The following is a 16,685-nucleotide window of genomic DNA, read 5'->3' on the forward strand; positions in this document are numbered from 1 at the left end:
TGAAGGTCAAACTTCCAAGAACGTCCATGACGTTCGACAGGTTTGCCTTGAAACGACCTTGTGTGTCTTGGCATGTTTCTTCGAGTTTTACGTGTTCATTTTGGATGAAATTGGTATGGGAGGTCCTAAACTCATATACAAACATATTCAGGTTGGAAACATCCAGGTGAAAGTCCCCAAGGACCAACCAAGAAGCCCTTGAGGAAGGATCCATCTTTGAGCCAAGGCTGTCTAGACCAGGCTCCAAACGACTAAGGCAAACAACGGCTCGTTGGCCAGTCGAAGCCTCGTCGATGGGTGTCGTGGGTCAAGAATTAGCCTAGAGAGATCAATACACCAAAGTCAAGTCTCTGAACTAAACGACGAGAGGACAAGACTGTATGTTTGTGGACAAACGGTCCGTTGACTACCCAGTCGTCGACGGTATTGGTTCTTACGCAATTCACTGTAAGTTCAAGGGGTGAATTGGTAAATTCACCCCACATCCAAATAAGAGTTTGGGCGGTTTTCTAAGTGTCTTTTGGTTATTTTAAATGTGTTTATAAGTCTAAAACACTTAGGAGAATTCATTCTTCAAAATCAAAATCCAAAAATATCCTAGAAATTCTCTAGATTTCCATTGAAGCCAAAACCCAAGGAAGAGCTTGGATTGGCGAATTGAGTGGTGATTCTTCATCAAAGTGGCGGATTAAAATCAGTGAGGTATAATTTTTTATCCTTGAAACTCTATTCATCAAGGGGCCAATTTTCAAAGTGATTTCAAAGAGTTCTTAAAGGATGAGTTTTCTAAATTGAAATCTATCTATGGGTTCTTGAATTATAGGTTTTAAAGCATTGAATATTGATTGAACTTTTGTTAATTTGATTATTTTAACTCAATTAACCTATGAACGCATGTAATTGATGAACCCTAGTTTTTGACTACTTTATGGGTTAAGTGATATTGACTTAATGCTTATGAATTCTAGTGTAGTTTTCTATGGGCTATTGAATGATGTAATAATTATATTGAATTGATATCTAGGTTGTCTTAATATTTATTGAATTTACCTCGTTTCATTGAATATCATACTTTATGTATTTAATTATTGGTTATGGTCATGGGTAAGGGCCTTATGGTATTGAATTGGATGATTTTAACATGGATTGAAGTGGAGAGAATGGAGTGGTGGTAAGCTGCCCTAATTCTCTTTATCTTTATGTTAATTATACTTTAATTATGTTGTAATTGGTATGGTCTACTTATGGTGGCGGTGCTATGTGATTTACTTGCAGTTGATGTGGCTTTGTCGGCGTTACTTTATGTACTATGATGATCATGGCCTTGTTGTCACTACTTGAAGTATTATAATGATTTGTAGTTGATTTATGTGATACATGAGCATATCTGTCTACATGTGGTTAAGTGAAAGTATGTGTTCTATTGATGTTGTTAGGTAATCATGTCAGACTATGACCATGTCTTGTGTGTAGCCTTAGATTTGATGCATGATTATTCCTAATTGATTATATGAGTTTATGATGGTTATATTGATAACGATATAGTAATGTATAGGATGACATAAAGATGATAAGGGTCATTCCTACGTGATCCAAAGGATGATATGCTATATGTAATAAAGTAAAGTATGTTGTGTCTTGTTTTGGTAGACTTGTGTCCCTTATCTGATACATGTATGAATGCTATGTGAATATAAAATGTTTTGACTAGGTAAGCTTAGTGCACCCTTGTCATGTATGAATTAATGATATGTGAAACCTTAAATGATGTTAAGAGGGTCATGTACGTGTAACCTTAAACCTAGTAGTAAGGTTATGTTATGAACTTGGAGTCGAGAGCCGTAATGGTATCCTTCTTGTATGAGTGATGGACTTAAGGTTGATTGTCTGGAACGACATCGTATCATCCTTAGGGAAGTCATGATGAGCTATCTTAGTCGCCATTGAAAGGTATCCCTAGTGGACCTTTTTGGTAGGGTGAACGTGATTGGGTTATGAACTAGATAAGGAACCTATTCATGTGATCCTTTAATGTCAATTACTCTATGAGAACAAAGGCTGGCACCAAGTGATTATGTTATGGAAAGTAGCTCTACTTGAGAAGGAGACTAGAGTACAATGTATCTCTACTTGAGAATGAGACTAGAGTACATAAAAGCCCTTCATATTCCTTAACAATGTGCCTACATGGGATGTGTCCTAAATCTATTCTTGGCAAGTAGAACACCCTCATCGGAGTAGGTTAGAATTCCTGATTCCATGTTTAGCTATCATGGTCTATGTCGGTTATTCTCTATTCTCATCATATGGGATACCTACTAGCATTAGAGAATTTCTATGAAGTTTAGGTGGTAGTATGGGACACTATTAGACATTGCACAATAGGCTTTGAAGATGTTAGTGAGAGTCCCTAGGTCTTGTCCAAAACCATTACTTGAATGTCCTTATGTGATGAATGAGTCTTAAATGGACTAATGAATGCAATGACTTACATTAAGGAAGTGTATTAAATGAATAAGTACTTATCTAGAGTAGTTAAGGGTTGTCTAGTTAAGGTGTGAAGGGGGCATAAGAATGGTCACTTCATATCTTACCTAGATAAGTCTTAGGAATGACTCTAGTTAGGGAAGATGGTTGATTATGTAGACATGATCTAAGCCTTAGGTAGTCCTAAGGATTATTTAGGTAATCTTGAAGAGGTCAATCATGGACATTATATTCTTGATTTACTTAAATAAGTCTTTTAATAGCCTTTGGAAAGAGAATATCATATTATCTATATGTTGTTGTATTAAGTGAGAATGATTCTATCTTAGGTAGTCTATAGGATCTTTTTGTTCTGTGGTTAAGGGATTGTATGGGCGGTCGTTTCACAACCCACTCAAGTGAATCTTAGAATCACCTTTGGTAGGAGGATCTCATGTTCATGTGTATGATGTATTATAAATGTGTATATCTCATTATAGGTGGTCTTAAGGATCATTTAGGTCTGCCTAGAGAGGGTGTATGAGCGGTCTCTCTTTGTCTTACTTAAGTGAGTCTTAGGATAACTTTTAGTGAGGGAATTGCATGCTATAAAGTGTCTACGATGAAGTTAAGAAACTTCAATGTACAGTGAAGGAACTTCAGTGTAACAGTGATATAGGTCACTGTAAGGTTTCCTTAAAAATGTCATAAAATGCTTAGGTTATTTCTTATGTGTTTCGAAGGTGTTAAATATTGTTCTTATGCTTATGATATGATATTTGAATAAAAAAGATGCATATAAATGTCCGTTTTCATGATTTTATGCCTTATGCCATTCTTACTACATGTGTTTGTACTAATTCCATGCTTTTATCTATCTCTAAAGTGATTCACAGGTGAATGTGCTTTTGGAGAGCTAAGCTTGGATTAGAAGATCGTTCAAGCAAGTTGAAGTATGTCCTCATTTGAATCGAGGGCATAGATATCTTTTATTTCCTTTATCGAAATATTGTAAAGCTTAGTAGTACTTATTTCTATTGAGTATCGGCCGTGTCCCAAAATATTTCTTGTGTCTAAGATTTGATTAAATGAGACTTAGTATTTCCTATGAGTTTTATATGTAAGATATTTTAAATACATATAGAATGTTTGTGAAAAGTTTTAATTCCGCACTACTTTTCACATGTTTTATATGCGATGAACGATACTGAAGGGCTTGTACAAGACCTCCGAGAAGTCAAGTATGCTGGTTGCACTCCAAGAGTGTCATGTCTTCAAGAAGTATCTCACATGTGCTTTAAGATGATGTCTATTTGCATTGACCATGTTTTATGACTTGTGTCTTCTAGCCCTTTTATGTCATGTTTTAACTTGGTCATTGCATACCATAAAAAATATCCCTTTTGAGCATGTTTTCAAATGTTTTATGCATGAATATCATACTTAGTGTATTTTTTGTACTAACACATACTCTTGCCTACATTTTCCCTATATATAGGGTCCGACCTTACAGATTCACACTTCTGTGGCTAGGGATTTTACATTGAATATTGAAGATTGGTGAGTCCTCGAATTCCGAGGATCGAGCTTGATTTTCCTTTTTTGTCTTTACTTTTAGTTTTGGAATGGGATGTACAAGCTACACCCTAATCAATCTTATGTACTACATGTCTTTGAGACGATGTTTAGACTTTCGTTTTTCTATATAAAACTTTTATATGTTAAAATTGTCTTTTAAATATGTTATATTCTATTATCTTGTACAATGAATGCTAAGTGGCTTTTATGGGGTCTTATACGACATGTTAAGCCTAGGGGATACCTTGAGTTGTGACAAAGGGATTTGATGCTACTAGCCACCATCTAATAACTTGAGTTCGATAGAGGATAGCTTGACTTTTGATGAATGAATAATTTAATTTGACATCCAAGTGTCGTCAAAGGACTCAGGGTGATATTCACTTAATTAGGATGCAAGGATTTAACAGATTGATAGATTCTTTAGTTTTTCACAATGAACACGTAAATCTTTGTTGAATCATTGGCAGGTTACTTATACAACTACGAATTATTTTAGCGCTATGAAACTTTAGATGGAGTTAGGTTATCATTACATCTATTCTTATGTTCTTATTTTCTTTCTTTTAATGTTTGATCACCACACCTTGTCTTTTCTTCAACTTTGGAGAGGGATGGAGAGATAGAATGCGAAACATAAGGAGCGAGATTATTCTATATTAAACGAAGGGCAATTTTCATCTAGAATAGGAATATACCTAGTTTGTCTCACTTGACTAAGAAAACAGGAGAATAACATAATGCTGCATTGTTAATTAAAGCTATCTCCGGTCAATCATACATTTATGTTTCCAATTTCGGTAAATGGTATAGGTTTGATGGACTATAATTATATTATTAACTTGGTAAGTTAGGAACTTTACAACCAAGAAGAAACTATGGTTGATAACACTCTACTTGAATTTGTATGACAGTCATAGCCTTGGAATCTTCTTAAGTACCAATCAAAACCTATTTTGAATTGTTATTTAATTGTCTTAGTTATTATTTGCATTTGTTTTCTGCACACTTGCACATGATCAAAATTTAAAGATAAATTAGATATTTGCTAGTAAAAAGTCCTTTCGGTTCGATAATTTGGCTTGCAAGAGTCACATTATTACTTATGTAACCACGTACACTTGCGTGTATGTAGGTGAGAATTAAAATATAACAGAGTTACAAGATTACAATTGAAAAATAAAATGAAGAAACAAAAATCTCTTCAGGCTGCTGAGGCGCGAATATCTCGCTCTCTTTAATAAGATTCAAGCCCACTGCAACATATGTTTTTAGCCGGTCCAGCAGTAGTCCTCTTGACTTGTCCCCTCCAAGATACAACAACCTAATCACAAAGTGTAAATCAACAAACTCTGGACAAGAGTTGAGCCCAAAGCTCTACAAAAAGAACACCGCCCTTCAACTATTAAGAACTCTTTTTTTTTGACAAACTTTATGCACTCGATATTTTTTCTTGTGTTCCTAAACCATATGAAGACCACCATTATTTATAGTTAAATATATCTTCGTAAAAATAAATAGGATGACAATGGGGTGGTAAATAGTAAAAATAGGTTACATAGGTTACAAAGAATAATGAAGAGTAAAGAATAAAGAGTGAGATAATGTGGCACAAAGCTACAAATGGCTTGTCATTAGATGCTACACAAGAATTTGTAACATATTCACTTACTCCAAATGGAGTAATGAAATTTAGTAATGAAGCAATTATGAGGCTGCAAACAACTGTAAATTTCACCCAACTTTTGTAACATATATGAGAAGTCAACCAACAGATTACTTACAGCCAGGGCCACACTATAACACCAAAGTTTTAGCTAAATTAACATATAAAAAATTAATATTAAAATACTGACCTACAACTCCACCACTCATTTTAATACTTGTCAAGCGAGTATATCATACGATGGAAGATTACTATGCATAATGAAAGTGTGCTCTGCATTAAAAGACTACTATACATAATGAAAGTGTGCTCTGCATTGAACCTTTATTTAGTGAAACAATAACTTTTAGTACTCTAGAGGCGTAGTAGTCTCATACTTGAACTATGACTGCTTAAGGAAAATAAAATATCACTGCTCGCACATTATAATCAAAATGTTGGCATGAGCTTTAAAGACATCATGCTATGGCCTTGTGCTATCCCGGTTTCATGAGTGCTTTTGAATTTAAACCTAATTCTCATCGGAAAAGACCTACTTCCACACTCACATAGGTGAAATCTGTCGAGAGTGTTCCTGTAAGTTTAACACTTCACCCATACGGTCTACAAATATTCATTAAGACTTTTATCAACTCAACCTTCACAAATTACTAGAGAAAACAATGCACTCACATCATAGGGAGAGAATGAAAAAATAGTGCATTTTTCACAATTATTACGATTTTGAGCTCTACCAATGGAAGCGATGCTATCACATTGAATTAAAATAAGAGGAATTGATTTTTCTTAATAAGGTATTTGAAACAACAAATCTCTTAATCTATTCGCTTCCTCACTAGCTGAAGCTAAAACAGTTAGTTCAACCTCCAAGGTATAGTGAGCAATTAGTTTACTTTTTGATATCCAACAAATAGCACCACCACCCAAAATAAGGATTAACCTGTTGTAGAACATGGAGCACCTGATAAAGTGTACCAATCTGCATCAGAAAAGCCTTCAAGTACAACATGATACTTTTTATAGAACAAACCACAATATTTTGTTCTAAATAAATATTTCATAACTCTTTTTATAGCATGTCAATGTTCATTACCTGACTTGCTTGTAAACCTATCAAGTACTCCTCTGACATATGAAATATCACGCCTAGTGCAATCAATCATATATCTCAAATTTTTTGATTATGCTAGCGTATTCCTTTTTATTCATTACATTTTTCACTTTCAATAAGGAATAAGTGAACACTTGAATCAAAAGGAGTTACAACATACTTGCAATCATGAAATTTATATTTTTCAAAAATTTCTCAACATAATGTGACTGGTCAAGAAAAATTTCCTCACATGTTCTTGTTATTTTATCCAAAAGAATAAAATTTGCCTCACCATGATCTTTCATATCAAAATGACTTTTAAAAATATTTTTATCTTCATCAATAACATTCATGTTAGAGTAAAAGATCAATAAATCATCAACATATGGGCAAATAATCAAATGTGAATTATTTCAAAACTTATGTTTTATGCACTTATCACATTTATTTGTTTTAAGACCATTTTCAATCATGCAAGAATCAAAAATTTCTTAGCATTGCTTAGGTGCCTGTTTCAAGCCATATAGGAATTTAGTAAGTTTATACACTTTGCTTTCTTGGCATGCTTCAACAAAAGACTCGAGTTGTTTCATATAAATTTCCTCATTTAGGTCTCCATTTAAAAAAAAATAGTTTTTACATCCATTTGATGAATTTGCAAATTAAAAAATTCAGTCGTAGCAATTAAAAGTCTTATGGATGTATTTTTGTTATTGGTGAAAAAGTATAAAATAATTCTAGGTCTTGTAGTTGTTTAAAACATTTTGCAACTAGTCTAGTCTTATATTTATTAATAGATCCATCCAATTTCAACTTTTTCGTAAGACCCATTTGCAACTAATGTTTTACAACAGGTGGTAAATAATCTAACTTCCATGTCTTATTAGAAATCGATGGTATCATTTCATCATTTACAACCTCTTTCCAAAAAATAAAATAATGTGAAGATAATATTTCTTTCAAAGTGAGAGGGTCATATTCAACATTAAACACATAAAAATCACGACTAAAATCTTTTTCTACTCTAGCTCTTTTACTTTTTCTTAACTCAAAATCATTAATTTTATTTATTTTTTTAAAATTAAAAAAATTAGGTAGTGACAAAATATTTTGTTCAATTCCTTAACCCACACTATTTTAGAATCAAAAGGGAATTTATTTTCATGGTAGATACCATCATCCGATTCTATTATTGTATTATCTTCAAGATTAAAAAATCGATAGGTTGTACTATTTGAAGCATTATCAAGAAAAGCACAAGTAGTAACCTTCTTACCCTACTTTGTAATATTGACATCCATTATCCTCACAAAGGCTAGACAACCCCAAACTCTTAGATATCCCAAACTTGACTTGTAATTTTTCCACAATTCAAAAGGTTTGTCATCGGTCCAACAGTAGTCCTCTTGACTTGTCCCCTCTAGGATACAAAAGCCTAACCACAAAGTGTAACTCAACTAATTCTGGACAAGAATTGAGTCCAAAGCTCCACAAAAGAACACCTTCTTTCAACTAATAAGAACTCTCTTTTTTGATAAATTTTATGCACTATATATTTTTTGTTGTGTTTCTAAACCAATTGAAGACCACCACTATTTATAATTGAATATATCTTTCTAGGAATGTATAGGATGATAAAGGGGTGGTAAATAGTGAAGATAAATAACCTACAGGTTACATAGGTTATAAAGAATAATGGAAAATTAAGAGTGAGCTAATGTGATACGAAGCTGAAAACGACTTGTCATTAGATGCTTCACTAGAATTTGAAACATATTCACTTACTCCAAACGGAGTAATGCAATTTAGTAATGAAGCAATTATGAGGCAGCAAACAATTGTCAATTACATCCAACTTCTGTAACATATATGAGAAGTCAATCAACGGCCTACTTACAGCAAGTGCCACACTATAACACCAAAGTTTAAGCTAATTAACATATAAAATATTAATATGAAAATGCTGACCAACAGTGTACATTTGGTGCAATAGGTTTTTGATGCCGTTGCCGAGGACCCAACTCCCTTTCGCCCAATTAAACCTTTTAAGTATTTGATCCACCTACTAGCTTCACTTTAATTATTGGATTTGTATTTCTTTAAGTAGGTGTGCCTACTTGTCCTCTTTTTCCATCCTTTATCATTAACATCTAATATATGCCACATATATAAGTTTCTTAATCAAGCAGGACTTCGATAAGCTAGCTTAACCACATAGAATTTTCCAAACAAGTAGAACGATAAGCTAAGCTAGTCCGGCATTCATTTTTCTTTTTTCAATTATCACCTTCACTTTTGTACACTTGAACACTTTAGACTTTAGTCTCAACATAATCTCATTTTCCCAAGCCCATTTAATCTCTTTGATATAACTTAGTCATAAATACGTGATTTGGTCATAAGCCCTTATAACTCATAATCTAAAACTCAATTTGATGAACGATTTGTTTTGCTGGAAATTAGACTCAAATACTTTTAGTTTGATAGGTAGTTTTTTAAACCCTGTAAATCATCGCATGATTTCAAAATTTAATAAGTGCTTAAAGGTTTGTGTTTTTAAACTAAAATGATAAATATAAGTCAAAAGCCATAAAGTAGGATTTCTGACTTATGACTATTCGCTTTTGGCTTATACATCTAAAGCCAAAAGTCAGTCTAAACAGGTTCTAAGGCTTCCTTGAGAGTAATACTTTAGTTTATCACTTCAATCAAACTGTTATATATGTGTTTCTTAATATACTTATCCATTTATATCCTTGTTTTCTCGTTTCACATAAACTCATTGACGTTTGACTAGTTGTATGTTAGCATAGACATACGGGGTATTGCAATAAGTGACTCCAACATTTATTCGGTATTTATCTAATTGAGTCTAGCTATCATTAGAACATAAATAACAATGAGTTTTATTTTTAGGATACTTTAGCACTTCCCTTTCGAGTTGCGTCACATATTTTATATTCACACTTAATAAATCAATGACTTAATCACTTTTGGGTTGTATTGGCAGTATTCATACTTTATACTAACATTTTTCTCACTTATCATATATAGACATTTATTTTTAATCTTGTTTACTTGTTCTTCATAAATTCCATGTTAATTATATCTTAGATGGGTAGTAGTAAGTAGCTCATTAGGCGCTGTATCGCGATCTTGATATGTGTTGTGACCATTAATATGTAAGTAGTGTTGGGAATTAAACACACAACACACACAAATAATCTAGAGAAAAGAGAAACGGAACACAAACGGGACACACAAGAATTTAACGTGGTTCGGTTTCCCTACTCCACGACTGTAACAGGAGGATTTTTATTTCACTTGTGCTGCTTTGAATTACAAATACAAGGATCATATTTATAGGAAAACCAAATGGTTAACCTAGGGTTTCAGTAATGGGTCGGGCCGGCTCACAAGCCTCCACAAAGCCCAACAATCTCCCACTTGGAGGCTTGAAGAATTTCAACTGTCATCCACTTAGAACACTTGTATGTCTAGTAATCTTTTTCAACTCTCTCCTGCTACAGCGGCCTTCTCATCAGTCAACTGAAAGGCCCGTTGAAGCTCCCCGAAGCTTCAACACATCAGTCACGGCTGAAACTGCCCTTGACTCGTCCTCGGTCCCTACCGGCTCCCACTTGAGACACGAACTGCCGGATCCTAGAACTCCCTGAGAACAAACACTCTCCATACTCAGCAAGATATTTTCTGGAGACGTATCAACAGCTGGAATACTGGTTCTCTTGACCCACTGTCTTCTAGGAGCCTTGGCTGAAGCACGGCCGGTGCTCCCACTGCCACAAACGCCTCTGACTGGTCTTCCTGAACCTTTCCTTGCTCGTTCATCCTGAATCTGACCTGTGGCTCTGGGTTTCTTTCTTGCAAAGACAACCTTCTTCTGCCCACGAGATTCTGTGAACCGGACTTTGTTTTTCTTCTGAACTGGGACGGTCACTCCCTCAGACGGTAATCCGACAATATACAACGATCCTCTTTTTGTTCCACGAGCCATGACAAGATTGCCCCTCACGACCTTCCACTGCCCATTTCCGAACTTCACATGATGTCCCTGTTCATCCAACTGCCTAACAGAAATCAAACTTTTCGTCAAGCTTGGAACAACTCTGACATCCTTCAAGGTCCAGAAACCGACTGGCGTCTTCAGCACCATGTCACCCATGCCCGTAACATCAAGAGCTCTATCGTCTGCAAGCCTTACCTTTCCAAAGTCTCCAATAACCAGATTCTGCAATGCTTCACTGCTGTGGGTAGCGTGAAAAGAAGCACCAGAATCCATGACCCAGGAATCCACATTGCTCTCCGCGCAACAGATAAACAAATCCTCGTTGACGCTGTCTTCTGCAATGTTGACTTGTTTGTCTTTCTGGCATTGATTCCTGAAATGCCCCACCTCCTTGCAGTTCCAACATGTTACACCTGAGCCATCCCGAGCCTTTGACTGACTCCTTCTTCGGTTCCTGCTCCCACTACCTCTGTTATTTCCTCTGCCTCTGACGACGTTTAGCATATCACCTGATGATTCTCCAGAACTCCTTCTTCTGACATCCTCGCCAAGAACGAGATCACGAATCTTCTCAAAGGTGAATCCATTAGGTCCCACTGAACTGGCAACTGCTGTAACCGTTCCGGACCAACTGTCAGGCAATGATGATAACAGTAGTAAAGCTTGAACTTCATCATCGAACTTAATGCCAACTGACAAAAGTCTGGCTAAGATCGAATTCAATGAGTTGATGTGCTCGGTAACTGAACTGCCTTCCTTCATCTTTGTGTTCACCAACTCTCTAATCAGAAAAATTTTGTTTGCTGCAGATGGCTTCTCGTACATGTTAGACAAGGCTTCCAAGATGCCTTTCGCTGTCTTCTCCTTAAGAATGTTGAACGCAACATTCTTGGTCAACGAGAGTCGGATAACTGACATAGCTTTCCGATCCAAAACTGCCCACTCTGCATCAGACAATTTTCCTTGCTTGTCACCCAACACTACGTCCAAATCTTTCTGAACCAGCAAATCTTCAATCTGCATCTTCCACCAACTGAAATCTGTACCATCGAACTTCTCAATTCGGAACTTCCCATCTTCTGCCATCTCAAAGGACTTCGGCAATTCCCTTAACGGCGTCTACAGACAGCGGGCGGCGATTTGGACGATGCTCACGATCTGGACGCTCGCGGCTGGATCTGAGGCTCCTCGACGCGGCGGCCACTGGAACGGCGCGACGGACAGCACACGGACGACGGCTGTTCGCACCCTGCGCGGTTCTCCTAGCCGGCTGCTGCTTGAGGTTACCCACACGGTAACGGCGGCTACTCCTCCCTGCACACAGTTCTTCACACAAGAACCCTAGGTGACAATTTCTCACAGTTTGTGTTACAATGTTGTTGAAACCTCGCTCTGATACCAATTGTTGGGAATTAAACACACAACACACACAAATAATCTAGAGAAAAGAGAAACGGAACACAAACGGGACACACAAGAATTTAACGTGGTTCGGTTTCCCTACTCCACGACTGTAACAGGAGGATTTTTATTTCACTTGTGCTGCTTTGAATTACAAATACAAGGATCATATTTATAGGAAAACCAAATGGTTAACCTAGGGTTTCAGTAATGGGTCGGGCCGGCTCACAAGCCTCCACAAAGCCCAACAAGTAGGACAACAAAAAAAAAAAAGATTTTCGACGAAGATAAATTTAGTTAGTTCAAACTATATATACATTGCATTACAAATGAGGGAAAAAAGAACAAAATTTCCTTTTTGTGAGAATCAATAAAAAGAAAGTTAACAATAAATGGATATTGCTAAAGTTGTATCGATCATAAACAAATAATATGTTGCAGGGTTAATTTTTTTTTTTCATCACTAAAATTACTCAACTAGTGAACAAGCTACAAGTGATATTTTCTCTAAAATTTCTGAACGTGTGTAGTGTGCTCATTCTCTCTTGGAATTGAAGTCAAGCTATCCTTGTAACCTATAACTCTGAAACTTTTAGGAACACCATGAAAACTTAATTCCTTTACCACATTGGAATTAAGGTTATAGGACATCATACTTCCACTTCCACTCTGATAAAGAAACAAATAACCCTTCCAAATTGCTAATGGGAAATCAATTTGATGACCCCTAATTGTGTATTTCTTAGTCCAAGACTCATATACATTGTAATCCTTCATTATCCAAATATTAATCAAATCCTTTTCATCAGGAATCACGGGCTCCGAATATGGATGATAAATCAATGCTAAAGAATCCTGTAATAACATGAGTTTACAACTCGGTCCATACATTAAATAACAAGGTTCTGGAATTTTTAAACTATGGAATATTTCGGTGCTCATTTCAAAACAGAGAATTAAGTATTCATCAATCTCTCCTTCTATGTATTGAGATGCAAACCAATGACAAATTCCCCTATAAAACATTTGCGAACTAGAGGCACAATAAAACGTGCTCAATTGTTGAACCACATCACAATCTAATTTTCTCCAACAATCAACACTCAGATCGTAGATATCAACTATTCTATCCATCTCTTCTGGATAATCATCACGATCTGTCATATATATTTTTGAAATTCTAATAACTTTATAGTCATTCGCGATAGAGTCATATCCAAAACCAACATTTTGGATGGAACGATAGTGATCTTCTTGACAACCAATAAACTGGTCGGGTGGGAGAAGTCTATAATTTCTCGTAGATGGATTAATTAAGATGGTGGTAACGGAGTCCATCATGGCAATCAAACCGTTACAAGGACCAATGAATTGATCCATGTTATAATTATTATTGGTTTTCAAATGAGTGACATCTAGATCTTGAATAATTGGGTTAAAATAATCATCATCATCGTCATCACCAGAAAGAAATGACAATATAGTTTTATGCATATTTCTTTCATATTCGAAGCAATGCTTGAAAAGAATGAATTCGTCTTTGGAAGTTGTTGTGCGGTTGAGATAAAGATAGACAAAAGTAGAGGATTTAATGAGAGAGTAACAAGTTTTTGAGATGCAATTGAATCGCAGGAGGGATTTCACCGCGAGTCTCAAAAGTATATAAATTACCACATCTTCATTCAACTTCTTCATAATTCCATCAGCCATTTGATTATTTTTATACTCCTATATGCAATACTTATTTTTCATCTCATTTGAACTGGATCAAAAGGCTTACTTTGTTGAATCCAGATCCATAACAAACTAATAATCTATTTCGCATTTTGTGGTTCTAATTTATAACAATTTATAGTTTCACTTATATATCGACAAGTTATAATACATTTAAAAAAGGACAGAAATATCCTGATTAATATCCTTCTTATTAATTTACATATCATATTTACAATACACACCCGTATGTAGCATTCATCATGTGTACATGTTATTGCATTCATTTTTGTAAATTTATTTTAGCAAGTATTACGCCTGGATTGTTTTTTGTTGGTAAATATATCACAAATTATAGTAACTTATCGTTGAAACTAAAATGACAAAAATGAATGAATAGATATTGATGTTGAGGAAAAGATATTTCACTCTTTTTAAGAAATTTAATCCCATTGAGGTATGATTTGAACCGATCTAGTATATAATTCTTAATTTGTCCCCTCCAAAATCATCCCAACAACATAATATGGTATAACTCAAACAACTGTATATTAATCGAAAAAGTCCAAAACTCTTCAATTGAATACTTTCTTCAATATAAAACTACTCTATTTTATAGAGAATTAGCTAGGGACTTGAAATATTTTTCTTTGTCTCAACTCTTTTAACTACATTAACCTCAAAATATAAACACAATACAATACTTGTTATTAATTTGTTATGTTTTTCATTTTATTACCACAAAGGAAGAATTGTCACTATTTATAGCTAGGTATAAGATTTCTTCCTCAATTCTTATAGCTAGGTATAAGAATTGCCTTAGATTCATTTCGCACCTTTTTCATTCTATTACCACAAACAATTTATCTATCTATCTATCTATCTATCTATCTATGTGTATGCCTGTCTATGTATGTATGTCTGTCTCTCTGTCTATCTGTCTACCTAATGCAGACCATTTGTTTCCTATCACACATCCATCCACCACATTTAAGATTAGGTATCCCCCTATCCCCGCTTATTCAAACTTCTACCCTTATCAATCAAATTTTCTCCACACTACTGAAATTGTTTTCACTCAGCACATAACTTGCACAACCAAATTTGTCAACCCGCTAAGCATACTTAAACATAGGTGTACGCCTCATTACGTGTTAACGGGATGTAATTCTTAAACTCTGCAATATAGAGAACAAACTGCTAAAAAAACTAGCAACACCACATTCTCCCCATTATTCCTCTCTTTTGTGGAGTTTGGTACCTTTTTTAGCATTCTTCCATTACCGTTGCTACACCGTCCCGTTTAATTTATCACTGTATTATGAAACTTGATAAGATGGTCTAAATCTTAGATGAAATGTGGCCAACAAACTAGCATTTACAGCCTTGTCATTGACATAGGTTCTTCCCTTTTAGTAGCTAATAGATAGATTGTTACTACACTTCTAGCATACACCGCCCACATCATTCGAAGACTTAGTCCCTTTCTACATTAACTTATTTCTTGCTATCCACTAAATGTATAAAGTGACTAGTAATGCTTCACATGCCTATAATAAAACTATACCCTACTTTTTGGTCCCTATGACCTTCACCAATACACATTCGCGCCTTGAATTGTGGATGGGTTGCTGGCTGATTCACAGGCACATTCTAACCTATACTTTTTCCTTCCACACAAGTTTACTACTTGTTTGCCTAATGCTTCCGTTTCTTACAAATCCAGGGGAAAATCCTTGGATCAACCTTAGATAGTATTCTTATATTAAGCTCTTCTACTCTAATTCATAACTAGTATAAATTAACTTATCTGGTGCCTATGTTTTTAGTTTGGTGTCCTTCAACAGAGAGATATACCAAGTGTATAGAAGGAAAGAAGCTCTTTGTACAGTTGGTAGTGAAAAATTAGATGTGGAGACTAAATTGTTTATGGAACCACCAGAGTGCAGAGTAAGGCATTTCTTAAAGAATTGATATTGGTGAAATATCTTCTTGCCTATCTGCAGTTAAAGGGGTGTGTAATCAATTGTCAAATAGTCTTCACGCTAAATACTTGTGCATTTAAGCAAGCAAAGTAATTAGGCTTATGTCTATTAGGCGCACTGATGGAACTTTTGATCACTTCTGAGATGGTTTGTACTAAAGATGTGCATTAATTTTATTTCATTTGATTGACACCGTTAGGAATCTGCTTTTCAACTGCAGAAAATTTTGTTTTATTGCTTATGTTTTAAGTAAGAATTAGTCAATTAGTTGTTCGTCATGTGTTCCTATTATTTAGGAGTTTTTAGTGAACTGCTAGGTCGTGTGTTATTACTTTTTATTTTCTTTCTAGGTTCTTATATATCTAAGCTGAAACATTAATAAAAGACTTCTTCTGCTTCTATTCCTTTTCTCTCTCTCATCTTTTTTGTGCCCATCACAGTCTTTGATTTCCCTTCGTTTTATTTAGGTTAACAGGTTTAAAACCTTCAATTAGTATAAAATAGGATCTTTGTTTTATAAGGACCTATGTGTGTACGCGCTAATAAGATTTCGTGAATACCATGAACGGAGAAACAAGTGTTTCTTTAATGGCACCACCAAATTTTGGTGGAGAAAGTTATCGAATCTGGGATGTTAGAATGCATGTATATCTGGAATTTTTGGATCTCTGGAAAGTTGTAGAATATGAATAGATCATTGCTCCCTTAATTAACAATCTAAATATGACGCAAATTGAAAATCACCAAAAAGGAAAA

The 16,685-nt window shown here is 35.1% G+C and overlaps 1 protein-coding gene across 1 annotated transcript; it reads right to left on the reverse strand.

The window, feature by feature from the left end:
* Positions 1–12,738: 12,738 nt before the first annotated feature.
* Positions 12,739–13,941, reverse strand: LOC107031123 (F-box protein CPR30-like). Its single transcript, NM_001323465.1, is given in 1 exon segment — positions 12,739–13,941. A coding segment is annotated over 1 exon segment (1,203 nt).
* Between the last annotated feature and the right edge of the window lie 2,744 nt (positions 13,942–16,685).

The sequence above is a fragment of the Solanum pennellii genome, chromosome 1 (genome assembly GCF_001406875.1).
Source record: "Solanum pennellii chromosome 1, SPENNV200".
NCBI lineage: Eukaryota > Viridiplantae > Streptophyta > Magnoliopsida > Solanales > Solanaceae > Solanum > Solanum pennellii.